The sequence below is a fragment of the Canis lupus genome, chromosome 36 (genome assembly GCF_003254725.2).
Source record: "Canis lupus dingo isolate Sandy chromosome 36, ASM325472v2, whole genome shotgun sequence".
In the NCBI taxonomy this organism is placed as follows: Eukaryota; Metazoa; Chordata; class Mammalia; order Carnivora; family Canidae; genus Canis; species Canis lupus.
Genome location: NC_064278.1, coordinates 20,128,890 through 20,154,692, shown reverse-complemented (window position 1 = coordinate 20,154,692; position 25,803 = coordinate 20,128,890). Strand labels below are relative to the sequence as shown.

The following is a 25,803-nucleotide window of genomic DNA, read 5'->3' as shown; positions in this document are numbered from 1 at the left end:
GAAAGCCTGAGTAGCACTTTAACCTCTAAAGGAAAAATAATATTAAGCCAGCAGCAAGAGATAAAGGCGTGCATATGTGGAGCTAGCTCCCAGAACAATGCAGGGAGCTGGCTGGTCACAGAGTTTATTTTAAATACATATAAATCAACCTGCCTGTGCCCAGCCAGGCAGCCCAAGACACGGAATTAATATGACGCTCCATCTTACTTTGGCAGTGACAGTGTAAAAAAAAGTTTCTTTTTATTCATTTCATTTTCCAGCCCATTCTCATAACTGCACATTTACCCCCAAAATACTTCCTCCAGCCCCCGACCCCCTCACCGACCCTCTCCTGAAACTGCCACCTCCTCCCTCCAACCATGCCATCAGCCACCCCCCCCCCCCAGCCTGGCAAGGTAGTGTGTCCTCCTAACCTTTGGGTAGGCGGGGAGCATCCCCACAAAGCGAACCTCCTTACGATTAATCACCGTCCCCGATGTATATGTAGAAGTGTATCTAGGTCTACGCGGACTGCCTCACCAATTGGCAATAATCAAGATCACAGATTACACAAAATAAATCATATTTAGTATCCCATTCAGGGCAGCAAGCAGCCCGGTGCCCAAAGATTTCCATTTTGTCATGCAATTGCTTACCTGGATCCCAATTTATCATAAACCTGGTGTCCTCGGCCTCAGAGTGGGCGCCAGTGGGGGGCAGAGCTAGCCTTCCCCCTTTGTCTGCAGACAACACTGTCCCAACCCTGGTCTTGCGCGCTCGCAGACGCGGCCATATACCCGAGCACACGGAATTCCCGGTAGAACGGAACCAGGCTGAGGTTCAACTACCAATAAACGCAGGAGGAACGAGTCCGTCGTCCCGAGCTGGCTTCGCCCGCGCTGCGCGCCCGTCGGTCCGCCCGCCCGCCCGCCCGCCCGTCCGCTCCCAGGCCCCGAGCGCGGCCACCCGCGCCCCCACCCACTCCTGGGTTCCTGCCCAGCCCTCCCAGACCCCCCAGAGCTCGGGGCTTGTTTTGCTTGCGGAATGTGGCCCTTTCTGGATTTGGAGAGAGCCCCGGAAACCCCCTCGTAGTCGGGAAATACAGACGCTGCCTTCAAATGCGAGCATATTTGTTCACGTGACCCCGAGGGAAGATTGTACTGATTGAGGCTGAAACTTTCACGCCATCCAGCCCCGGAGCGCAGCCAGGCCTGGGGGCTAGGAGGAGGGGCAGCGAGCGTGGACCCGGGCCCACTCCCCGGAGCAGACACGGGTGGGCGCGGAGCCCAAGGAAAGCCCCCATCTCGCCGCAGCCCCAGCCCGGCCGCCGGCGGGGGGTGGGGGCGCTGGGGCTCTCCCCCCACGACCTCTGACCCTGGCCCAGCCTTGCACCCGACTGGCCCACGGATGGGCAATTCTGGAGGCTGCCTGTCGGGGGCGGCTCCGGACGCGGCGGTGGAGCATCAGGCTCCCCGGGCCGAGCCTCGCACCCGCATGCACCTGGGCACGGCTCGGCCGAGGCGGCCGCGCTGCCCTCCCCTCCCCGGACCAGGCGCTCAGCCGTGGACAGCGCAGGCTCCGGCCCTAAGGGGGGCGACTGCGGCTCCCAGACCGGGCCGCTCGCCCCGGGGAACCCCAGCCGCACCCCACGGTTGAGGCCCCGGCTGCTTGGGCACACGCAGCAGAGGAGCCAGGAAAGGCGCCTGAGCAGCAGGCCGGGCCGGGAGCGCTCTCCCCTCTGCAGGGAGCTGGCCTGGGCCACCGATCGCCGAGACCTGCGCGTCTGGGAACCGGGCCGGGCCCACCGACCCCGCAGGCCCCGCCGCTGCCGGGCCGCGGCTCCCCGCTTCCCGCGGCTCCTCGGAGAAGGCGAGGAGGCTGCGAAATCAGTCCTAGCCCGGCTTAGCCAGAGTAGCGGAAGCTGATGTCTAGAAATGGCACAGCAGGACCCGCTCCAAGCTCTCTCCGAGGGGCCCGCGGAATTTACCCTAACAGGTCTGCGTGCTGGACAGTGGTTCGGCCCTGGGCCTGGGGAGCCAGCAGCCTCCTCCCGGGCCTGGCCTGCCTGCGGAGAGCCCCACGGCCCTCTCCCAGACCCACCCGCCCTGCAGAATCCCGCCCCACGCTGGGGTCTCCAGCCTATCCCCCCCACCCCCCAAGTCTTGTTTTCACAGCCAGTTCTGCTTCTCAACGGCATCCGGCTCAGAGCAGATGCCCTGTCACAGCTTGCAAGGTCTCCGACAGGCGATGGCAAATGTGACTGTGCTCCGCAGCCCCAGAAGAGCCGGGGAGAAGGGGGTAAAGTCCTCCTCATCCTCACTTCGGAGGCACAGGAAGTCCCGGAGGACAGGTCACAGGCTCCAGCCCCCAGACCTGTCGGGGAGCTCCTCCTTTTGTTCACCTGGCCGGGCCTGGCTAGAGGAGGCCCACTCGGGTCGCCTCTTGAAACCGGACCGTGGGTGCCCCCAGTTCACCCCCACCCGGACGATCCCGCCCCCTAGCTGCCCGCCGGGGGCCCAGCGGCCAGCCCGCAGCAAGTGTTAATCTCCTGCCAAAGAGGGGGGCCGCTTTGCGGGAATTTGTCTCCAGGAAAGGATCTAAGCCTTCTTCAATCGGAGCATATGTTCATAGAGCAATAAACCGGAAAGATTTACAGTCCTCGCCCGGCCCCCAACAGCCTCGCACCCTTTCAGGAATTACTTACGATGATTTATCACATCAACCCGGGCAATTGTCACACTGATAAAATAGCCCGGGCCGGTGCCCGCCAAGCCCAGGACTTGGGAGGCTGTTGGCTGCCGGGCTGCCAGCGGGGCTGGGGAGGCTTTTGTGGGTTCCTCTCTGGGCCTATGGGGGGATGTTGAGGTGAGTTGGGGTGGGTGGGGTTGAGGTGGGAGGGGAGCCAATTCTCATTGAGAAAAACGCAAGCAGCTCAGAGAAAGCGCCCGGAATCTGTGCCGGAGTCACTTGCAAAGCACATAAACATTTGTCATCTTTGAATAATTGAATTAATGTATTATTGTTTGAATGTATAATTCATAGCAGAGGAAACTTTGTCTCTGTCCTGACGGGGGGAAATATACACACACCAAAAAAAGAAATCAAAACATACACACAATCCCCAAACAACTACCAAACAGCCAGCTCCAGCTAGCGGAAATCATCCTCAAAGCCAACGGGAGGGAAGGAGGCGCATAAAGAGGCTCTCCTCCGGCCGGGCCCTGAGCTGGGAGCTGGAGGAGGGGGCGAACGCCCGCTGCGGCCCGGCTCAGAGCCCCCCGGCAGGCAGGGGGGGGTGAGGTGCGAGCGGAGCGGCTAGTGGGACCTCAAATCCCCTCGGAGAGTGGGAGAAAAGAGGCTTGAACGGGAGGCGACGGCCGCCAGCCTCCGCAGCGCGCCCCGGCCTCTCCCCCGCGCACCCCTGCCCCGGGGCTCCTTTCGCCCCAGGGTCTCCCGCTCCCGCCGCCGCGCGCGGACCTCGAACCCGGGCCTTTAATTTTAGACCCTCGCCCAAATTAAAAACGCAAAAATAAAGGGGTTAGAAGGAGAAACTCCTTGGGGGGAGGGGTGGTGACAGAAGCAGCAGTAGGAAAGGAGGGGAGTGGGAGAAGCAACTCGGAAATCATGATCTGTTGGTTAAAACCCTGCCTGGGGTAAAATTTCAACTGGATTTTATAGCCCTCTATTATGACGCAAGGAAAAATTTACGACCCTCGCCTGAAAAGAGGGCCGGGGCCTTTTCTCACCGGTTTAAGAATAGGCAGCAGATGCCGTGACAGCGACCATTGTTCCCGGTAGACACAGGCGACCGGGCAACCTCGGCCCCGCGTGCGCCAGGCGCGTCCCCCAGCCGGGCGGGTGTTTTTTTTTTTTTTTTTTTTTTTTTTTTTTTACAACTCCTGTTGTTTCGGGGCCGGCCGCGCGCACCCTCGCCCTCGCCCCTCGCCCCCCGCCCCCCCACATGCTCACACGCACCCCCGCGCGCTTCCAGACACACACTCGGCCGCTCGCAGCGATTTTTCATGAGTGCAAAGCTCTGCTGAACCAAAGGTCACCATCCGAGCCACTAACAACTTCTCGCCGGCGCGCGGTTCCAAATCAGGAAGCAAAGGGAACGATTTGTCAGCGGCCCTGACAGCTAAGTTCATTAAGGATTTAAATCTCGAGAAATAAAAGTCGCCAAAATATTTACCTGCTGGCCGCGCTCGCGCGCCCGCCGCGGGGGCCGGGGGTGCAGGGGGCTGGGGGCGCCGCGCGGCCCCCCTCGGCGGGTGATATTCTTGGGATCCCTGCACTTTCCAAGTCGGAGAGAGCCCTTTGCGTGGCAGATTAATGACGACTCCGTGTTTCTTAAGGGACGTGCTGAATTAATTATTTCGCCAATCACGTGGTCGGGACTTGTAGAAATCTATTCTTATCATCTTCCTCGCACTTTGAAAATTCTCCGGGTTATGGGAGGCCCTCCCCCGGCTGCCGGCGAGCCCCGGCCGCCCAGCCCGGCGCGGGGGGCAGGGAGGGCTCCCCAGCATGGCGGGAAGCGCCGTCTGCCGAGGGCCCCGATTTACTGTACTGCACTCGAGCGGGCTCGGCTAGGGACTCGCTTCCTCCTCCTCGGCCCTGCCCGCGATTCAGTCCACACAGCGGTATTGATGTATTGGTGGGCACAGGAGGAGCCATTAGCCAGAAGACGGGCAGAGGACAATCATAAAATGGGCCTGAATATTTAAACTTCTGTCTGCACACTTATAAATACACATGTCCACGCGTCGGAGGCCAGCCCTTCCATATATTAGGGACACATGTCTGATTTTATGCATTCTGCTCATTTCCTGTCGCGAGCCAGCTCCCCCTCCCCGCCCCCAGCTATTCTGGGACTCCTGTCTTGGCCCACTGTGCAAGGCGAGGCCAAGACTAGAGAGACAGAAAAAAAAAAAATAGTGCACGCCACTTTTTATAGTGGGGAGTGTTTATTGTCGTCTGGAGGGCAGAGGGGGCTCTAGGGGGAGGAGGGGCAGGTGCTGGAGGCCCCAGTGGGGCTGAAGGGCACAGGAAAAGTAGGAGTCCAAGATTGGAGGCCAGAGGGGTCTGGTGGGAGCAGCCACAGGCCAGTCCCACGTGGCCCAGAACCCAGGACTCTTCCAGAGTTGGGGTGGGGGGTGGCGGGTGGGCAGGGAAGTCTCTCACCCACCACAAAGCAAAGAGAGACTCAGGGGGTCTGGGGGGGGGGGGGCGCTACACTGGGCCACACAGAGAGCCAACCTGGAGCCTCCTGTTAGCCTAGGAAGTTACTTATTTTCCTTTCAAAAAATAATGCCCTGCAGCCTGAATCCCAGCATAGGCTTCCCAATGCTCACGGAATACGGTGGCCAAATTGGGAGTGTGCATGTGTGGGGGACAGGTTAATGACAGATTTGCTAACCCTTCCACGGTTTGACCTTCACATGTCAGGCATGATGCAGAAATTCGTAAAATAAACTGTTTATATCGAATGTTAAGGCTTTTAGAAGACTTAATGAAGAATGCTTCTGTGGAGGCACCAAACAGGATGGAAGTTTCGCTACACCTTTTATTATTTCAAATATAGATCAATGAATTACATCAAAACTACAGGCAACAATTAGTATAAATAATACTTTAATCAGTGGCAGCAGAACATTGGTCAATTCTATTAAAAAAGCATCTTGTGTGAACAGACACCATGGGGCTGACTGACAATGTCATCTCCCAACAAAAGGCTGCAATGGACAAAGTGAGATGGGAGTCTGAGGAGCCATGTCCTCAGCAAACACTTCACTCCTCCCCAGTCACGACCCCAACACAGCTTTAAGGAAAAAAAAAAAAAAACACAAACCACCAAAACAAACACTTCTGGCTCATATTTGGGGGAACAAACTGGAAACAAATAAAAGCAAATGGGCACTGTGCCTTTCCACATCTAGGTTTCTGCAGAGTACGTTCCCAGATGGAAACTCATTTCCTTCCCTGCCCTAGGTGGTGGTGGTTGGTGGGGTGGGGGGGTGGGGGGTGGGAGGCACTACTTCTTCCCTGCCCCACTCCTGTGGGCCCAAATGGACACCAGGGTCCGATTGGGACCACAGGGTTGAAGGCTGCCCCCTGGGCCATCCAGGCTCCATTAACATTTCAAAAGACAATCCCTGGAAACTGAGGAGAACTGAGACTTATAAACAAAGAAGTTGTTTCTCTGATTTAGTTACTTTTCAAAGTAGTGGAGCTATGTTTGAGAAGGAGCTTGGGTTTTCTTCATCAAAACATGCCTCTTGGCTTTCCTCTGGGGGCATGGGTGAAGGCTGCTACATAGTTTTGGCATTTGGTCTGAAGCTGGGGTGAATAACCTGAACTTCTGGGAAGGGGGAAATCTATATAATAATCTTTATAATATACATGTAGTTGGGTGTTGTGAAAATATATACTTTCCCCGCCCCCTCTCCCAAGGAGAAGGTTCAATATATTCACAGGTTTGGGCTTGAGGAAAGAATCTTAGCAACTTTCCAACTTGCCTAACGATAGCGGCTCTTTTCAAATGCTACATCCAAAGACTGCTCTCCATGTTAGAGGGGAAAAAAAAGAAGAGAAGGGTAGTTAGAGTCCAAAAGGTTAAGGGTTTAGAGGTCAGTCCTCCCGGCTGAAATACAGCTAATCGAATAGAAAATTTGTCCTCTGGATGAACCTGATTCTGTAATTTAGCCGAACTTCAGTAAAATACCTTTTCAGCTTCTCAACGTGAGGGCGTCAGAAAAAAGACGTCTTGACTATGTATGAACTCTTTGCTTTTTGTCATAGAAACAATGATGCGAATAATGCAGGAATATCCATCTTTAATATCCCGACGTGGCGATATTCAAGTATTGCCATGTGCAAGTCTGAGAGCCAGGCTCACCCCAAGGAGGAACAAAGAGCTGTCCCCAGGGTCTAATACAAAAGACCAAGGCTTGGAAGATACTTTAGAGAAGTGGAATTTCAGCCTAGGGACTCCAGTGAATACCTGCTCTTAGCTCTCAGGAGACACCAAAGAACATGCGTGCAGAAAAAGTCTTTTTTCTCCCTCCATTTAAATATATTTTTTAAAAAATTCTCTCTGAACCTTCTAAAGTGTTTTGAAGCACTGGTTAAAATTAAAAAAAAAAAAAAACAAAAAACCTCCAGTTCTGAATCTCTCTTTCATGCTCATCCCTTCCCCCCCCCACCCCCTTTTGTCACTTTTTGGGAGCTACAGCCAGAGGCTTCTCTTTGGAGCCCGAGGCTTTGGGGTTTAAACTTCCAAAGTCTTGTTTCATTTCAGTATATGAACTCTGGCCATTACCTTTGACTCTTTCCCCCTTATCCTTAAGGGTCAGCATTTTAGAAAAATGAGCTTTGAACCCTTCTCAGGCAAGGCATAAGAAAAATGACTAAAGAACATCACTCCTGTTGTTTGAGACTGATTGTTTTTAAACCACTATTCTTAAGGCAAGGAAGAGGGCCTGAAACTTTTATACTTCTACGATTTCTGCTTCTAATTAATGTTGAGAAAAACTTCCTTACGTTTGTTTAAAACATAAAAAGTTCGGGGGGGGGAACCCCTAAGACCAAGTTTTGTGGACTTCTAGATTCAAATAGTTTTCTCTCTCTTTTTTAAAGCTAAAATTTCCCCACTTTCCCACTTTCTCCCCACCATACACCCCCTCTCTCCCATATAGGCCCTACACCAATTCCTATAAAATACTGCTATATGGGTTACTTGGAATCCAGCATTTGGAATCCAGTTGGAACAGAAAATTCAGTCATTACCTAATGACCCAGAACATAGAGGTTTTGTTTTCTTTCCCCAGAAGGAAAATGTTGGACCATTTGTTTCTTTCTTTTCCCTTTTCTTTAATCACCCAGAACTAGTTGTAAGCACAGTGCTGAAAAAAGCACATGTGGAAATATATTTTCAAGAACTCAACTTTGAGTGGACCCTTTGCTTCCCTCTAAAAGGGTTAAGGGCCCCCTACACACATTTCCGGGGAGTGGGGAGGGGGTGGAGTTCAAAATGCCGGTTAGAGCCAGAAGTTAGTCCACACATCTCAGATTCTTCTCCCTGAAACTCAGCCCCTTTCACCATCTCACGATTTTTGGCATTAAGATGTCAGTGATTTCTGTATCCCATCCCCCACAAATAAATATTTAAGCAAATATAATCTAAACATAAAATAACCCGTTTCCATTTCCTTCTTAGACTCATTTCTTTGGGCATGGGGCCACTAGGAGCAAAATATTCTTTTTTTTCCACACTGGAAATTATAAAGACAACCCAGAAAGTTCACAAATCCTGGCCCAGCTCTCCTGTCTCCACTGAAAGCACCTAGCACAGGGGTGGCCAGCCTTCTGCCTCAACTCCCCCACATTATTAAACCACAAAGCTCCCTGGAGGGGTGGGGTGGGGGAGGATGTTCCAATTCACGCTGGGATAAAGTATCCAACCTTCATTTGCAAATTCAAAATCCAACAGCAGAGATTTTCATAAGTTTAATAACTCGCCAAGGTTTAGGTTCTCAGTAGCTCCTGCCATAGGATCATGTACTTAGAGAGAGAATCCCGCCCCCCTCCCACCCCCACCCCGCTCCAGGGAGGGGGCTGCCCTCGGGCAGGATGCTAACCTAGTCCGAGGGCGGCCTGCGTGTCCCAGGTCCACCCCACAGTACCTTAGAGCCCAGGGAGGTGACAGCAAGCCCGGCCTGCCCCCGCAGCTTCGGCTCAGCCGGGAGCGCAGGGAGGAATGGGCCCAGGGTCCCCACTTCTATAAGGCCGTCAGGTCCGTGTGGTGGTCCTTGGCCAGCGGAGGCAAGTGCTGGCCGGGAGCAGCTGAGGAAGAGCAGGAGGAGGAAGAGGAGGAGGACGAGGACGAGGACCTGCCTTTGGTGTTGGGCAGCTTGTGGTCTTTTTTCCACTTCATCCTCCGGTTCTGGAACCAGATCTTGATCTGGCGCTCGGACAGACACAGGGTGTGCGCAATTTCAATCCGACGGCGCCGCGTCAGATACCTGTTAAAATGAAATTCCTTTTCCAGTTCTAGGACTTGCTGCCGGGTGTAGGCCGTCCGGGACCGCTTGGGCTCCCCGCCGGTGTAGTTGGGGTTCACTGCGAGACAAAACAGACAGCGCGGTGAGGCCAGCGCCCGGCCGGCAGGCCCGGCTCCCCGCACGCGCCCCTGCCTGCCGCCGCGGCCTCGCCGCTCCCGGGGCTCCCCGCCCCCGCGCACACGCGCCGCTCCCGCTCCCACCCGCTCCCCCAGGCCCCGGGCGGGGATCCCCCAACGTGCTCCCGGCTCCCCGGCCCCGCCGCGAGCCCCACAATTCCCCAGCCTTTGGAAACCCCCCCCTCCTCCACCGGGTTCCCTCCGCTCTGAAAATGGAGTCCTCCCCCACCCCACCCCCATCTCCACCCCCTTTTTCGCCCACAGCCAGGCAGCCAGCCACATGGTCCCGGCCTGCTCCCTCAGCTATAAAAATTTATGGACAGAGTAATTGCGGCGCCCATGGAAGCCCCCCCCGTCCCCCCCGCCCCCCCAGGGGCCCAGGCCTCCAGGCTGGGGTGGGGACGCCTTACCCGAATTCACGTGCACCTTCTTCATCCACGGGTAGACCACGGCCGGCTGCTTGAGGGCCGTCCCGGGGGGCGGCTGCTTGGGGCCGCCCGGCTGGCTGCAGGCCCGGGCGCCGGGCAGGGGCGCGGGGGGCGCGGGGCACGGCTCTCCTGGGGCTCCGTAGTGGCCGCCGGGGCCACTGGCTTCTTGCCCGTGACCCCGCGAGGGCAGCGCGGAGCCCGGCCCGGGGCCGCCGCCTCCGAAGGTCTGCTCACCGAAGTCGGGCCGCGGGTAGAGCCCCGGGGGCTGGAAGTCTGCACCCTGCACGCCACCGCCGTAGTAGTCGGCGCCCTGCTCGCCTAGGTAGCCGCCCTGCAAATACTCCTCGCACGGAGGGAACTTGGGGTCCACATACTTGGAGTTCACCATATACGAACTCATGGCCATTAATTTCAGAAGGTAGAAAATACTAATTTTTCTCGTGTTGTCTTTTTTTCTCCTTCCATAGGGCCCTCCTACTTGCTGTCAACTGAATAAAGTTGGCGGCCATGTGACCAGGCCAGCCAATAGCGAGGGAGCGAGTTTATCACCGGGTTGGTGAGCATCTCATAATTTTCACAAATTTAACTAAATAACATACGTGTAATCAAGTGACTCGCCATGGCACATTTGAGGGCCCCCACCAGATGTTAATATAGTTCTCTAATCCCCAGCACCCTCGCTCCTGGCAGGGCATCCCAGCTTTTGTCTGCCACTGACTTTGTTAACCTCCAGTGCCCTCTCCACTCGCCCCCTGCCTGCAAACAGCCCCCCAAAATGGGCACAGTTCAAGGGGGGGGGATGAAACTCCAAGTCCGTCAGGCCGCAGAATACCCAAAGGCAGGTGGGTGAGGGAGCCTCTGAGTTAGGCAGAGAACCCCAGGCAGGCAGGGCTCCCGCCAGCCAGCGGGAAGGGGACTCTGTCGTACAAAGGCCGAGTCCTGGCTTTGTCTTCGCCAGGGTCACCCAAAAGTTACAGCAATCTGACTGGCCTGAATCAAATCAGGCAATGAGTAACTGCCAAGCTGTCTGTGAGTGCCCAGGCTGCAGTGATTTTAGCCAAAGCCAGTCTTGCAGGTATGGCCAAGACTGCCACCAGCTCCCCCCCCCCCAGCTTATGCAGCTGACGGGTGGGCCTGGAAGGTGGTGATGGCACCCCCACCTCACCCAGATGGGCTCCAAAGGACCCTGCACTCCTTCTTCCCAGCTAGCCTTCTTTCCACTCGGCAGTCAAGGACCAGCGAGCACCCTCACTGGGTACCCTTTGACCTCACCTTATATTCCTTTAGGGCATGGGGCTGGGTCTACCCGGCCTTCCACCTGGCTCCCCAGCCCCCCAAGACCTAGCCCTTTGGCCCTGCATTCATGCAACCAATTAAGGATTTACACAGGAGCCTCTGTTTCAAGGTGAGGGGCTTCTCCAGGCAGAGGCTCCACTATGTCACCAGGCTCAGTCCATCCTCCTGGAGTCTAAGGTAATAAAACAGAAAGGAAACTGACCCGCGGCCGGCTGCCTCTGGCCTCTGCTTCCGACTATGGCTATTTCGGAGAAACATGAAGTTTTTGCATCGACCATATATTCCCCTAGAATCGAATCTGTGACTATGTGGATACCACACAAATTCGGTTCTACAGGGTATATATAGACAACGTTACTACCTCCGGGTTCCACCCAGAGTGGGTACCCAGACCGCAGCCAGCACCGACCGGCCTCTTCCTCGGAGCCACCACCGCCCGACGCAGCCACTCGCACTTTCAGGGAGGGTTCAGGTAGCTTGAAGAGCTTGGTGGAAATTTGCAGCAACGAGTTCCCCATCCTTGTACCAGGGCTGGAGTGACCGAGCAGCCAAGGAGGCAGGACAGTCTTCTTAAGAAGGAAAGAAAGAAAAGCAAAGAAGAAAAAAAATCTTCCATCCCAGAAATGGCGGCTTTATTACCACCCCCTCTAGATCCAAATAACCCACCCCCTTGTCGAGTGGTATTTTCCTGAAAGGAGAAAATACCCCCCCAGTGGCAGAAGAAAAGATGCAAGAGGGAGAAGAGAATATCCTCCGCCCATTCTTTTCCCCAGCGCGGGGCAAGCCAGGTTGGTTGGCAAAGCTAGTGTTCCAAGAAGTCTCACATTTACCTTCCTGGGCCCTGTGCGGGGCTGGCCTCTGCGTCCTGCTGCTGCAGACCCTGCGGCAGGCACTGCTTGCAGGCTCCGAGCTGCCCCGGGCTAGGGTCGGCGTGCTAATGGTGAAGGGCAGGGCGAGGGGTCATTTGAAATCATTTACAAACATATCACAAAGTTTCATTATTTTTGCTTTGCAGACAGCAGCACACAAGAGTACAAAAGTTCATGAATTGCACCCGCCCCAGCGCCTCAGCGCCGTCTAGGGCTCACCCCTCGGCTTGGGGCACCAAGGATACAGACACACTCAAGAGTCCGGATGGATTTCAGGGGCGGAAGGAAGGATGCCGGGGCTCAAGAGGGGCTTTGGGATCTTCCACCGTAGGCCAGAGAGATGTTACAAAATTTTTTTTGGATTGTTTTGATTTTCTCCCTTATGATCCAAAAATTAGTTTCAGCCTTATACTGGATCTGGCGGGGGTAGAACGGGGAAACTCCCCTCTGCCCCCCAGCCTGGCAAAATTGGCTCCCAGTTTCTACTCTGTACTTTGGACACTCCCCACCCCACCCCCATCTTTTGGTTCCAGTGCTTTGGCTAGTTTGTAGGGATTTCCTGGGTGCCAATTCTAACGACAGTCCGAGGCTGCCTCCACACCAAATTCCCTTGTTCAAGGTGGGGGGGTTCCCCACCCTGCAACTTCCCCTAATGCCAAGCGTTCCCACACACCCACCTGCCTGGGGACACTGGGCCTAGGCTTTATCCAGACAAATTGGGAGAGCCTACTGGGCTGGGTGGGGACCCGGGTGAGGGTACACATTTTCATATTTGTTAGACGCTGTGACCTGCATTTCACCTTATTGCTCCACTTGTTCAGACAGGTCAAAGCCAACGAGTTATTGATGAACAAAAGCGTTAAATATTCACCTCCCGCTCAACTGCCCATACAAATGCTTTTGATCTCTGGGGCTTTTTGTGCTGTGTTCAGCTACAGGGTGCCGAATGTGGGTTTGCAAGTGAGGAGCACTGGCAGAGACAAGCACCCAGAGCCGGGGCAGCGGCAGGAAGGGGGCAAAACCAGGGTGTCCTGGGAACACCAGATTTTCCAGCCTGGAGCCCAGAACCGGTTTCATCTGAGCCAGACTTATTAATAGAGGGGAACTATGAACTGGGTGGAATCTCTACTTCTGGGGGTGAACACAGCCCCCAGGAAGTCAACTAGGCTGCCCACCCTGGAGGGCAAAGAAACCTGGCCCAGAGCCAAGCCCTAGCTTCTTCCACTCTGGAGTAAGGGTGCCTGGTTCCTATCGCCCTCCTACATTCCTCCTCCCATTGAAAGAAAAAAAATCTCCATTTTGCAACGAGGGAGGGGTCACGGTGTCTTCCTTAATTCTCCTGCCACCACCTTCACCTTAATGAGATAGTCCTCCTGGCGATTTCACAGGCCTCCTCAGAAATGTACCTGTCTTCCGCTGCTCGTGCAACTCAGAAAGATCCAAACTTCTGAGCCCAGAACCCCAAGAATCTCTGCCACCACCACCACCACCACCACCACCACCACCACCACCACCACCACCACGTTTGCCTGCAACACTAACGGCCCTGGTGCGAAAATTCTCCAACTGCAGTTCCAGAGAAGCAGAGGTGACCAGAAGGGTCGCATCCCTCCCTCCTTGCTCAGCCCGTGTCCCCAGCCCAGAGCCCAAACCTCTGGGGCTGGGGCCGGGGGAGGGGAGAGGAGGGATTTCCACGCAAAGCTCAGAATTCGCAGCCCTCCCCGGAAGCGGACCAACTCCACACACCCGCAGCCGCGGGGGGTTAACGTTTTTCCTTTCTTTCTTTCTTCTTTTTATTAAAAACAAAACGAGACGAGAGGAGAGAAGGTTGGGCCAGGCTGGCCCGGGGTAAGCTAGGCTGGGCTGCGGAGGGGAGTCGCGTTGCTCTGGCGTCTAGCAGGTTGGTTCGAGCGGAAAGCGATGCTCGCCGAAACTTGTTAATAGGGCGGGCTGCTAATTAGCTGCAAGCTCTTAGCAGAAGCGTCGCCGCCGCGGAGCTGCACCTGTGCGAGCTGGGGAGGCCTGGAGAGGCCCGGAGAGGCCCCGGGGGACGAGGGCGGGCGCCTGCGGCTGTTCTCTTGGGTGCGTGACTGTGAACTAGGCCCCGAACCATCCATCCAGGAGCCCAACTTGGCGCCTCCTCTCCCAGGGAGCTTCCCTCGCCCGCCAGGCCCGGGCAGCCGCGGCCGCCCTCCCGCCGGCACCTCCCCGCTATCCCCACCGGCCTCCGCCTTGCGAAGAAACGGGAAGGTACTCACGGGCCGCAGTCTCCTGGTCCCGAACCTGTTGCAAGGAAAACGGGGGGGGGGGGGGGGTGTCACTCAAATTCCACAGGATGATAAAGCAGAGATAGAGGATACACAGAAAAATGACAAGGCCCGGACACCCCACCAATACCCAGACCTCCCCGCTTCGGGTGCCGCCCCCAGGAACTGCGCCAAGTTCTCCGCGGAGCCCGAGCCCGCAGTCCTCAAGGGCAGCCCGGGGCAGCCGGAGAGCCTGGCCCGGCACCTCCCCCACTCCCTGCACCCTTGGGCAAAACCTCACTGGTTGCTTGGCCCGACTCAGGCTGCCTGGAACAGGGTTTCCCCAGTGGGAAAACGGGAAGCGGGGAGAAAATGGGCCTTTGTGTGTTTCCTTCTGCACCAGCGGCCGGGTGGGCGCAAGTCCCCTGGGCTGGGGCAGCCGCTGCATCTGTCCCCTGCCCCAGCTCCCCGTCTGCCTCGCGCTGGGAGCCACTCACCCCCCCTTCCAGTTTCAGATTGGTTTCCAGTTCCCCAGCCCCAACCAGCGCCCCCAAAACCTGTCTTCTCCCTTCCAAAGAAGGACCAGGCATGACTGGGACTTGCTGTCCCACTTCTGCTCCAATTCAAAACAAAGGGCGATTTCCAAGGGAAATGAGGACCCAAATGATAACCAAGGAGGAGGAAAAAAAATCGATGGGTTTGAAGGTAAATGGCAATGCTTTAGATTGTTATGCGGCTCTCTGGATGTGACAGCATTTTGTGAGCATTGCTTCCGGAGAGCCCACAAAGCAATCTCACAAAGCGGTGATCCTCACTGGGGCTGGTGTCCAGGTTTAAGTTTTCATCTATTCTGGGATGGCAGTCTTCCCTGGGAAATCTCAGAGGCAAAGCCATCTCCATCCTCATCCTTTCTCTCCCTCCCCCTCTCCCCTCCGCTCTCCCACTCTCTCCACCTAGACTACCACTGTTTAATTCCCGTCTGAGCCAGATGCTCCATTATGAGGAGGAGACAGACAGTAAGTCCCTTTTGTGAGATAGGAGCCCTCAGTTCCCAACTTTCTATGTCCAGAAGGGAGGGGAGGAAACCGGGATTCCCATTCTATTTGTTAATTCAGGTTTAGGCTAAAATGAAAATTAACTTCGCTGGGACTTCTGCTCACCCCAGGCAGGAAGGCAGAGAGATCACCCACCCCTGGAGTTGTCCTGGAAAAAGTAATAAGTGACTTACTGGTTTTCTCTCCTAGTGGGCAAGGGAACTGGGAGCAGAACTGTCTCCTTCTGAGCCTGGTGCTAGCTGGAGCCTCTCACTTCCCTATCGCTGCTCCAAGAACCAAGCATCTGCACTTGTATGCTCTTAACCTAATTTATGGTGGGAATTATATTTTGGCTTGTCAACTCTCAAGCCATAAAACAAAGTTTATTGGAATCACGTGCTCGTAAATAGCCACTCAGGTCCCATCTCTGCACAACCATAAATAACCTTCGGCTTTAAACTTTTATTCACCAAATAAAGGTTCACTACAACTGTTCTCTCACATTTAAATAGTTCCAAATATTCAGGATGCAAGGAGGGTCATATTCATATCAATACCCTGGGCTTTTCAAACAGCATCTTTTCAGAGAAGTCTGTTTAAGTGGGGGAGATAGTGCTATTTCGAAAAGACTGGTTGGTGGGCATGTCTTATGAGTCTTTGGCTGCATTCACTGTGAGTACCATCAGCTCCTTTATTTCAATCATTTTCTAGCTCTAGATGTGGTAAATAAAGAGGAAAGTCAAAGGCTACTTCTTACTTGCTTATTCCAGGAGTTAGTTGAGATTTTGTTCAAACTTCAAGAGAAGAAGGGTGGTTAGGGAGAGGCTGGGTGGGCTTGGGATGGGGGTGGCAGTTGGAGTTAACACTTGGCTCTGTGTTGTTGTGGATGGGCTCAGTGAGAAAGGTGAAGGTAGTCACATGCCTAGGGGTTTCTATAATTTGCTTAGCTCTGAAAGGGGAGCCTTTGCAAGTGACCAAACTGCTTAAAACAGCAAGACTTGGGGTTTGGTAAAGTGAGAAACTGGAGAATAGCCCCATCGGGATCTTTGGCAACTGAAGCTCTAAAGAAGGTTATAAAACAATAAAACAGCCCTGGTGTGAAGGGGACAGGGTGTGAGGAAGCAAATGAGGTTCTCAAGGAACCCAAGCCCAGGAAGTCAGATGTCCCTACTCCCACAGGGCTCGGGGCTCTTGGTCCCTGTGCCCAAACCTGAGTGAAATGCTACACCCCCACACTGCCACTCCCACTAGAGGGTGAGTCTAAGAGAGAAGGAGGGAGAGCGCGCTCCTGCTGAGAAAGCCAAAAAAAAGGAGCTAGGGCCCGAGCACGCAGCTCTCAGGGAGAATGTGATATTTTATGCTGGGCCAGGTTGGGGTGGGAGAGATGCCCCCAGCTCCCACCAAGGCGGGTAAATAAAAAGAGACTTGACCCCCAGCACCCTTCCATAGCCCACCAGAGTTTCCACCAATCAGTGTGAAAACCTGTGATTTCGACATTTCTGATGAAAAGAATGGGTGTTAGTGTAGGTTTGTAGAGCACACGCACACATACACACATACACAATTTCTAAATCAAATTCAGTTGCAAAAGTTCTCATCAGCAAGTCCTACCTAGCCCAAGAAAGAGATGACCCTTCTCCACAAAGATCTCTTTGCATTCTAATTTCCGCCCATTCTCTGTGTATTTCTAAATCCATTCCCTGATTTGACTTTCATTAGCTAGAAAGTGGGGAGCTGTTAGCTCAGACCGTAAGGCATTTATTTCTTCCCCCCTCCCCCATTAGCTACTTAGGAGGCTCTTTTTCTTTTACAGTTGGTAACATCCGTTGTAAATATGAGTAAAGATCAACTCTTCAAAAAATGATTTCTGATTCTGGAAGGACTGGGTGAGCAGCTTCAAAATTAGTCCCAGTTAATCCACGGTAAAACAAAACAAAACAAAACAAAAACACCAAAACTTAGAATTCCAGAGGTTGGGAAAAGCTTTATTTTTCCTTAAGTTAATAAAACAGAATTAATAAAAGGATGTGTGACTTTCTAGGCAATTGTGTGAGCTTTTCAGGGAGAGTGGGGTATAAGAAGGAGACCAGGCTGAGGAGGTGGTTGTTTGAAACAATGCGGGGTGCCTAAATCTGGGCTCACTAGATATTTTTTAAAATGAGTGGTGAGGAAGGACGGTGACTGGGCTTGCTTGCAGTCTTCACTGTGGCTCACACAAGAAGATGAATACAATGACACAGCCTACTCTGTATATTTAGATAATAACAGGAAAGTAACTAGCTATGCAGAGGAAAAAGGAGGAAAGGAAGACAGGCAGTGAGGCAGGTATCTTCAATTACTTTCTAATCTGAGGGCAGCCAAGCCACATGATTAAAGAGAGAGTGTCTACCTTCCTACAATCTTCCCTTGCCCCCGAGCCCCCAGGATGAATGAGAGAGTGGGGATGGGAAAGAACAAACTTGGTCTAATAAAAAGGCTGAGCCTCAGGGGAACAGCATACTAACTTGGCCGATTTGCTGGAGATTTCTCAAGGAGTTTCAATAGTGGTGGTGGTAGAAATGGAAGAAGAGGTGTGGAAGGAGAGGTTGAAGCCTTCTTTAAAGCCTGTAGTGAATTAGTTTTGGGGAAAAATCAGACTCTGGGCACTATCCTTCTCCATTTGGCTGGAAAGGGCCAGTCCTGGGAATTCCTGCCCAGAGAGCTCCTATGAGGTAGGGGCCCGTGTAGGGTTCCACCAACCTTGAAGCCAGAGCAGCTCCCAGGAAGGAGAAAGTGAAGTGGCACCAGCAGGTATCACCTACACTCCAAATGTAATGAGGTCTGCCCTCTGTCCACCCTAAGGGCCCTTGCTATGTGGCCTCAGGGAAGAATATTCTGACATTGACTTTTAAGAGGTCTCTTGCCCAGAGGTAGTGTTGAGCTCTCCTCTTAAACCAAGTGTCTGCATAACCAGGATAGATAGGGATTAAGACTCTGAATGAACTCCCTAGGTGGGGGGCAGATGGAAGAAGACTATGTAGGCCTGGCACTTGGGAACACAGGATGAGGGTTGAGCCAGAGGGGGGCTGGGCAGGGAGTCGTAAGCAGGAGAGAAATATGATCCCATATTCCTGGCACCATATTCTATCACTGAAAAAGGAACATTTCTCCTATTATCCTCAACCCTACCTCCTACACTGGAGTCTACTCACTGGAGTTCTGGTTTGGTGTCCTCTGGAAAGAAAAGGTGACCCCAGGAGAAAACCCCAATTGGGGAGATAGGATCCAAATGAATGGGGCTTGAGACAGGACCTTTGATGATGGAGCCAGGGGCTAGAAAAAGACTCCAGTGGTCATAAAAAGAGTAGGGTCTGGGATGGTCAACTTAGTACTCTAAGAAGCAAGAGTGGAGGATAGATGGCACAGGAGTTGGGGATGACTGGAGACTACAGCACTGCCCAATGCCATAGGCCAAACTTCATCCAATATGGTTGGTAGCTAAAGAGACTATTTGTGTTTTGAGAGAAAATCTGACCCAGGTGAACTCCTGGTTAAACCAAGAGAAGTAGCTTGGTGAAGGGCTGCAGAGTCCTCGTTAGTAGAAGTCTATAAGCACAAGTCATGAAAGCCAGGACTAGAGGTTGGAACCTGGTTGCAAAGGGGTCTGTGCACATATGTGGGTTATAGCATGAAATGGCATTTACACAGCTTTTAAAAAGACAAAATCTCAAAAAAAAATGGTAAGGCTGATGGAGATTTGGGGGGATAAGTCCTCTCCAAGATACACATTGACATTACTGTGGCCCATGTTGGGAGCTATGGCTCAGCCTGGGCCCTGGAGCCCCGAGCTCAGAATACAAGCAGATTAGGAGGGAGTGGGACACTTCTGGCATCCTCTGCTGTTGCCCACTGGCCTTGTGCTTTTCTACCCTGCTCCAGATTTCAAGAGACTAAAAAGGGGATACTTGCTTTGCTGGTTGTGACTGATGGGTGGTGGTGGAGAAGACTCTCTCAGGAAAGGCCTGAAGCCTTTCCATGGATATGCCTGGGTGGGTATGAGGCTTCTTCAGTCTGACATTTGCCCACTGAGGAGCTAGGGGCACTTCCCTTCTGGATGTGGCTCTGAAGTCTACCCATAGGCACTGGAGACCCAAGGGGGCAGGGCCTAAGAGGCCCCCTACAGCAAGAGGAAGCATCCCAGAACTATGTTCTCCTGGGCTTGCCACTTCCTGTGTGTGTGACCAAGCCTAGGCCTGTCTTCTCTGAAGGCTTCAAGAACTGAGTGAACCAGGCCTCTTTCAACATCAGGCCTGATGTTGATCAGAAAAAAGATAATTAAGATAAGCAACATGTACTGAAAGCTCGTCATGTGCCAAAGCACTTTGTAAAGTACTTGACCAGTGAGTTAATATCTGTAAGGTAGGTAGGATAGTTCATGGCAAATAATATTGCAATGTAAGTAAAAATCTTCATAAAAACCCTTCAAGGTACTCTTATTCCTACTTTTCAAATGAAGAAATAGGCCCAGGCAATTTGCCCTACTTGCCTGAGGTTACATAGCAGGTAAGTGGTAAAGATCTGAACCAAGGTAGTCTGAACTGAGAACATACTCGCCTTCTTAAAATCTCCAAGTTAGCAAGAAATCAAAGTCCCCTTCCCTAAATGGGAGCAATTAGTCTATGGGGGTAGTGGCATTTAAAAAATCAGTTAGGGAGGGACCCCCAGGAACTATGGGGAGCAGGGTGCTGAGTTTTAAAGGGAACTTGGCTCCTGGACATCAAAAAACCATAGAAGCAGCCGGAGAGACACTTGACCAGTAGTTTGCAAATATAAGCATGCTTCCTAGTTGCCTTTTGGGAGAGTGTTTACAAAATGCAGGTCCCAGATACTCTGATTTAATAAGTCTGGCTGAGACCCAGGAACCTGAATTATAAACAAAGGTGAATGCAGATATTAAGAATCCTTGCCCTTAAGTACGGAAGAGGGAAGAAAAAGACTGCCTTGCCCACAGACAATGGAGGATCCCTGGGGTCGGATGGGGGCGGACTGCTGAGGCTGGGTGTTACCGCGGTGCAAGAAACGAAGCCCACGGAAGCCCCGAAATGGGCGCAGGGGTGAAAAGGGTGTGCGTGCGCGGTGTGGAAGAGCTGAGATGTGCATGTGCAGTGTCCCCACGCTGCAAAGTCCATGAGATTCCCTCAAGCCCAGAGGGAAGCCCAGAACCAAGGCGGCGTCCCCAGAGGGTCAGGGCGAGGCCGGTCGAGCCCTGCGGGGGGAGGCGCCGAGCCCTGTGCCTTGCAGGGCTGCCGATTCCGGGTACTCGGAGTTGCAGGAGGGAAAGTGGCCAGAGCAGCAGCCCGGCCTCAGGGGGCTGCCTAGGCTCGTCGTGTCCTCCTCCTGCGGGCCCCTAGTTCCCTGCTTTTAGGAGCCCACCGCGCGGAAATCGCGCCACCTCCGGGAAGGCGGAGGAAGTGAGGTGGCCTGCCACCCTGGGACCGGCCTTCGGGCTCCGCGGCCTCCGGTCGGCCGAGGCCGCCCGTCCCGGGAAGCAGCCGTCTGGGGGTGGGCCCAGCACCGACCCTCCACGGAGCCCCGAAAGCACTTGGAGGCCGCAGGAGGGAGGGAGGGCAGTCACGTGTCCCCCTCTCCCCCCCGCCCGGGGCATCCCCGGCGCCGCCGCAGCTGGCAAGACGCTTGTCCTACAGCGCCTCCTCCTGGACAAGGCGACAGACAGCCGAGCAGGGGCACGGGCTGCCCTGGAAACCCGAGGCTGAGGCTCCCTCGCGCCCCTGGAGGTCTTCGGGCACCGAGGCTGGGAGCCGGTCGCTGTGTCCCCCGGGGGCGGGGGGCGGGGGGCGGCCAGAAGTCGACAGGCTCCCGAGACCGCCTCCCACCCCCGGGCTCCCGGCCCCGGAGAGTGCATCCCCCATTAATTAGGCGAGTCCAGGCGGAAAATCCCTCCAGTTTGTCCGTTTATTTATTTATTTATCTGACCGCTCTCTGCTGAGCCGCTGGACCCCGCAGGGACCCCGCAGAGCCCTCGACCGTCCTGCGCTGGCGTAACGGGAGGCCGCGAGCGGGACGGCTGCAGGAGGGACCGGCCTGAGGTTGCGCGGTTAGAGCCGCTCCAGAAGCAAAGGCCGCTTCCTACCCCGGACGCCCCAGGCTGGAAAACAACCCGATGCACTCCCCCGAGGATCACACACACACCTTTTCTCTTAAGGTGTTAAAAGTGTGTGTGTGCGCGCGCGCGCGTTTCTTTGAGCCCCTCCCGGAAAGAGGACTGAACGTCCCTTTGGCCACCAGCTCGCGTTTGCAGCCTGTGTCTCAAGTAGATTTACACGGGGCTGGGGTGCGGAGTCCAGCCGACTGGAAACAACGTCGTCAAGGACAACAGGCTTGGCTATATTTAGACTGGAGGCCGCAAGAAAGGCAAGAGGAGCGGCGAGCACCGAGGGAGGGCGGCGTGGAGCGCTCGGGAGCCCTCTTCCTGCCCGAGTCCGCTCGCCCCCTCCCCCCGCCCGTGCCGCGCGGCGGGCTCCGGGCTGGGCCACTTCACTGCACATGCGCCAGGCGCAGGCGAGCGTGCGTGGCAGGCGCTTGGGGCGCTGAGCGGTGCAGCCGCCTGGCCGCGCCCCGCGGTGCCCGCCACGGCCCGCTGCCCGCGCGCCCACCTGCACGGGGCTCGGACGCCCCGTCTCAGCGAGGCGGGAAACGTCCTTTCTCTCCCTCTCCCTCTCTTTCTTTTCTTTTCTTTTCTTTTTTCTTCCAGGAAAACCTGTCTGAAAACCCTCAGCCATCCTCTGATGTGCAAGCCCTGTTCCGCCAAACCCACAAAATCGCCATGTTGCCAGTGAACACCCTCAAGGTTGTCATTTGGATCCGCGATTGCACATCTAGTTTCTCCCGAGTCGTTAATCAGGGCGTGGGGTGGGGGGTGGGGGGTGGGGGGTGGGGGGAAGGGGAGTCCCCCCCCCTGCGTTCAGAAAGCACAACTTCTCCCTCATTCTGCACAACCACCAAGTCCAAGGGACTCGTTCCTAGAAAGAGGGTATCTATTCACACCAAATCCGGAAAAGTGGCCCTAAATTGGGCTTAAATCGGAATTCCGAGTTCTTGGTGGCTTCTCCCTAGCTTCCGGTGCCCCCGCGTGCCCTGCCCCGCGGCCGCACTGCGGCAAGGCCGTAAATACCTCTAACAGCTGCCTGCCTGCCCAGAGTGAAATACTGTCTTTGTTCCGATTTCCCTTGCTTCTCTAGCTCAGAAAACAGAATTCTGGCGAAATATACTTATTTGAAGGAGCGTATGATAGGGAAATAACGTTTGGTTCTCAGCCCTGGTGCTTGGCCACATTTAGACTAGCGGGCTTTGCTCTTTTCCCTGGTCCCCGTGAAGCTGTAAGCCCAGCTCGCAGCCTGACCCCTAAACACCGAGGCTCGGACATGTCAGTGGCCCCGTGAACTGTAAACGGACAGAGGTTCGGGCTGAGGACGCTGGGACTTACACTTCCTGGCTTGTGAGCTCTGAGAGTCCAAGTGTTTCTTATTTAATTTTTAAAAATTGGGTTTAATTTTTTAAATTGCGTTAACAGGGACAATGGAGGCATTTCCGGCAGCAGCAAAAGCGTTAACTGGTCTCCTCCTGGCCTGAGTTCAAATGTGATTTGCAGATTATTTATTCCCTTAAATGCAATCGACCATTAAGTTCCAGTAAGCTCTTAATGCTACCACAGGGCTTACAAAGAACCCTTCAGTCCTCCATATCTGCCCATGACCTCACCCTCTGCTGCCTGCGTAATAAGACCTGCAGTCCGCCTCGGTCCTTAGTCACTTGGGCGCACTCAGCCACCCAACCCAGGGAAAAGCCACTGAAGCTCTGAACACTAGGGCTTGCCCATCTTGGCCACAACTCCTCCCCACCCCCACGCTTGTCCCAGCCCGCCTAGGGGGCCCCTTAGGCTTTGGCGCTACCAGGGGACAGGCCTAGGTCCTGCCTCTACCAGGGGCCTGTTTTTCAATGGTTAATGCTTTTTATACCATGATGAAACAAAGATCTCAACAGCCATTGTACTGTAGTGGCGAAACAGTTACAAAATACAGACATTTCAAGCAAAAAAAATTTATCACTCAGTTTCTTATTCCTGAGATTATAGTGACCCAGGACAATTCCTCAGACTGGCCACAAATAGTGGCCCTCCATTTTGAAACCAGCGTGATTCCATCCCTAATTACTAAAAATACCTTTCTACAAAGATGTCATTTATTGTTTAGAAATACTTTATGGCCAAAACGATTACAAAGAATATTTGGAATATTAGGATTTGCCGCTGGGTGCTTTGGAGACGATATTCAGCGCTGCGCAGGTCCACCCCATGCGCAATGCGGCAGATTGTCCACAGGTTTTAATATTTCACAAGGTGTTCATGAGGGAATAGTCAAGAGGATTCGAGAGATGCATCCTCAAGTGCTGTTCAAAATCGGTGGGATAAAAGAGCATTCCCTTTTTTTTTTCCTGCAGAGGATTTTCTTTTGATGCCTATAATGTTTCAGTTCAGTAATTTTGAAGAAGAGGGTAAAATGTTGCCATATAACGTTTATTTGTGGGCAAAACCCTAGGACAGTGCATTTAGAGAGCAAAATACCTTCTCTTTTCCTGTTCTGGCAAGTAAGAAACACACGCGATATTTGAACTTAGACCTGCTTTGAATTTCTTAAGTATCTGTTGGTTTTTTTACCCAAAGCCTGCACCAGGTTTTCTGATACCATTACCTCCCAAAACATGTACCCATTTTTGTGACATAACATAATCCAAATTCACCTGATAGATTATTAGATGTGGGAGGCACCTTAAGTCATTGCAAAAATTCTCTGAGAACTAGAGAAACGGTTAAAAATATTTAAGATGCCATCTCATACATAAGGCCCAAGAAGCCATAAACCCTAGAAATTAGCCAGCATCACTCGCCAAAGCCCGGACAGACAAACCAAACCCATCCTGGGAACACAGAACTCACCCCACCCCCACCCCAAGCCTCAACCCTCAACCCTCAAAAAAACACCTGTTAGCCTCCCAGATACCTCTGGCCACAGACACGCCGCGAAACGCTGCTGGGAGCTGTCGAGGGCCTGCAGGGACCCACAACAAAGCGGAGACGTCCGGGAGGCACCTCGGGATTCGCCCCAGGGTGGGGATGGGGGGGCTCCCCACCCAGCGGGGTCCCCTCTGCCGTTCTCCCCCTCTCCGAGTCCCGAGAGGGGACGGGGCTTCCCTTCGGCTTCGGAGCCCCGCCGGACCCCACCCGGGGCCCCGGGGGACGCCCGCTCGCACGCGGAGCGCTGGGGAAGCAGGGGGCGCGGCCGGCCGCCCCGGGGTCCCGGGGCCGCACGGGGCGTCGGGCCGAGCTCCCCGGGCGGCCCCGGGGCTCCTGGCGGCGGGGCCGGGCGCGGGGAGGGGCGGCTCTTACCCGGAGGCTGCGGCGCAGGAGGCGGCGGGCGGCCCGGCGGCCGCTGGAGTCCGTTAGGCGCTGCCGGGCTCCGCGCGCGGGGCTGCAGGGAGGCGCTCGCGTTGCAGACCCAGGCGCCTCGGAACCGCGGGCTGCAGGCGCCCGAGCAGGCCGGGCGCGGCGGCGGGAGGGCGGGAGCCGTGGGCGCCGGCGGGGGCCTCGGCGCCCCGGGCTCCTTCCGGGCTCTCCCGCCCGCCGGGCTCCCCGCCGGCTCCGGAGGCGGCCGCGGCGCGGCCCGAGCCGGGCGGCGGTGGGGCCCCGCGGGGCGCCGGGCGGGAGCCGAGGCCGCCGCGGACCCCGCAGCCCCGCAGCCGGCGACTGGATCCCACCTCTGCAGAGACAAAGGTTAGAAAAAGAGGGGGTGAGGCTCCAGGAAGGCAGAATGCGGGGGGAAATTCGCCTGGGAAATCAGGAAAAAGGCCGTGAAGGCGAGCGGCGCCTGCACATGACCAGCCGCAGCCAATGACGACCGCAAATAGGTCATAAAAAGGTCTATTACCAAGTTGTAAATTTTCTTCAAACAAAAAGGAATTTGCTGCAATTCCTTGCGGATTTTGCACATACAGCTCGCAAGCGCCATGTTTTTTCCTCTTTCTCTCCCCGCTATCTCCTGCTCGCTCGCTCGCTCCTTTCCTCCTCCGTTTCCTTCCTTCCCCCTCTCCTCTTTCTTCCTCCCTGCCCCTCTCTGCTCTCCCTGCGTCTCTCGCCTCCATGGTTCCTGACTCTCACCTTTTCTAGGAAGCATTTCTTTTGCTTTTGCTTTTTTTTTTTTTTTTTTTTTTTGCTTTGGCTCGAAACCTCTGCTGGATCGAGCAGAGTTGTGTTGGAGGGGAAATGCATGCGGTGCGCGGCCCAGGCGCTCGGGAGGGGATCCCGCCGGGCTCCCCGCCTCCGACTCTCCTTGCGCGGGTCACTTGGCTTCCCCTCCCCGCCCCTCCCTCCCAGAAAGGCCCGCTCCCGAGCGGCAGGCAGGCACTTTCGGTTTTTGCCCCTCTTCTCCAGGCGAGCCAGCCCCAGTGATCTTGCGCAGGAAACCTGGGCTCTGCAGGCCAAGAGAGCCCGCCCTCCCCCTAACGCCTCTCCGACATAAATTGGGGTCCCTCCCATTTCTTGGGGTTTCTGGGGCAGGAGAGTCACCAACCAGCTCTCAGCTTGGAATTGGTTTTAAGTACTTGTCAACTTCTCCAAAACAGTTTGAATTCCCAACACTTGGCATTTATCTTCGCAGAAATATCCTCCTGGACAGTACTGGGTTAAAGGGGAAGCAGTCTTTCTGGGTCCCCTGTGAAGCC

General features: G+C 54.7%; 1 protein-coding gene across 1 annotated transcript; it reads right to left on the bottom strand.

Moving 5' to 3' along the window:
* Positions 1–5,527: 5,527 nt before the first annotated feature.
* HOXD4 (homeobox D4) lies at positions 5,528–24,543 on the bottom strand. The gene is made up of 5 exons (XM_025460286.3): positions 24,473–24,543; positions 14,009–14,033; positions 11,712–11,815; positions 9,568–11,450; positions 5,528–9,099 (listed from the first exon to the last, which is right to left on the bottom strand). Exons 4-5 carry the CDS (start codon positions 9,989–9,991, stop codon positions 8,759–8,761), a joined length of 765 nt encoding a protein of 254 aa, XP_025316071.3. The 5' UTR covers positions 9,992–11,450; positions 11,712–11,815; positions 14,009–14,033; positions 24,473–24,543; the 3' UTR covers positions 5,528–8,758.
* Positions 24,544–25,803: the final 1,260 nt, after the last annotated feature.

Coding starts and splice junctions, on each gene's coding strand:
- HOXD4 (XM_025460286.3), bottom strand. CDS start 9,991: ATGGCCATGAGTTCGTATATGGTGAACTCCAAGTATGTGGACCCCAAG. Junction 9,100..9,567: donor GAAGGTGCACGTGAATTCGG/GTAAGGCGTCCC, acceptor TTTGTCTCGCAG/TGAACCCCAACTACACCGGC.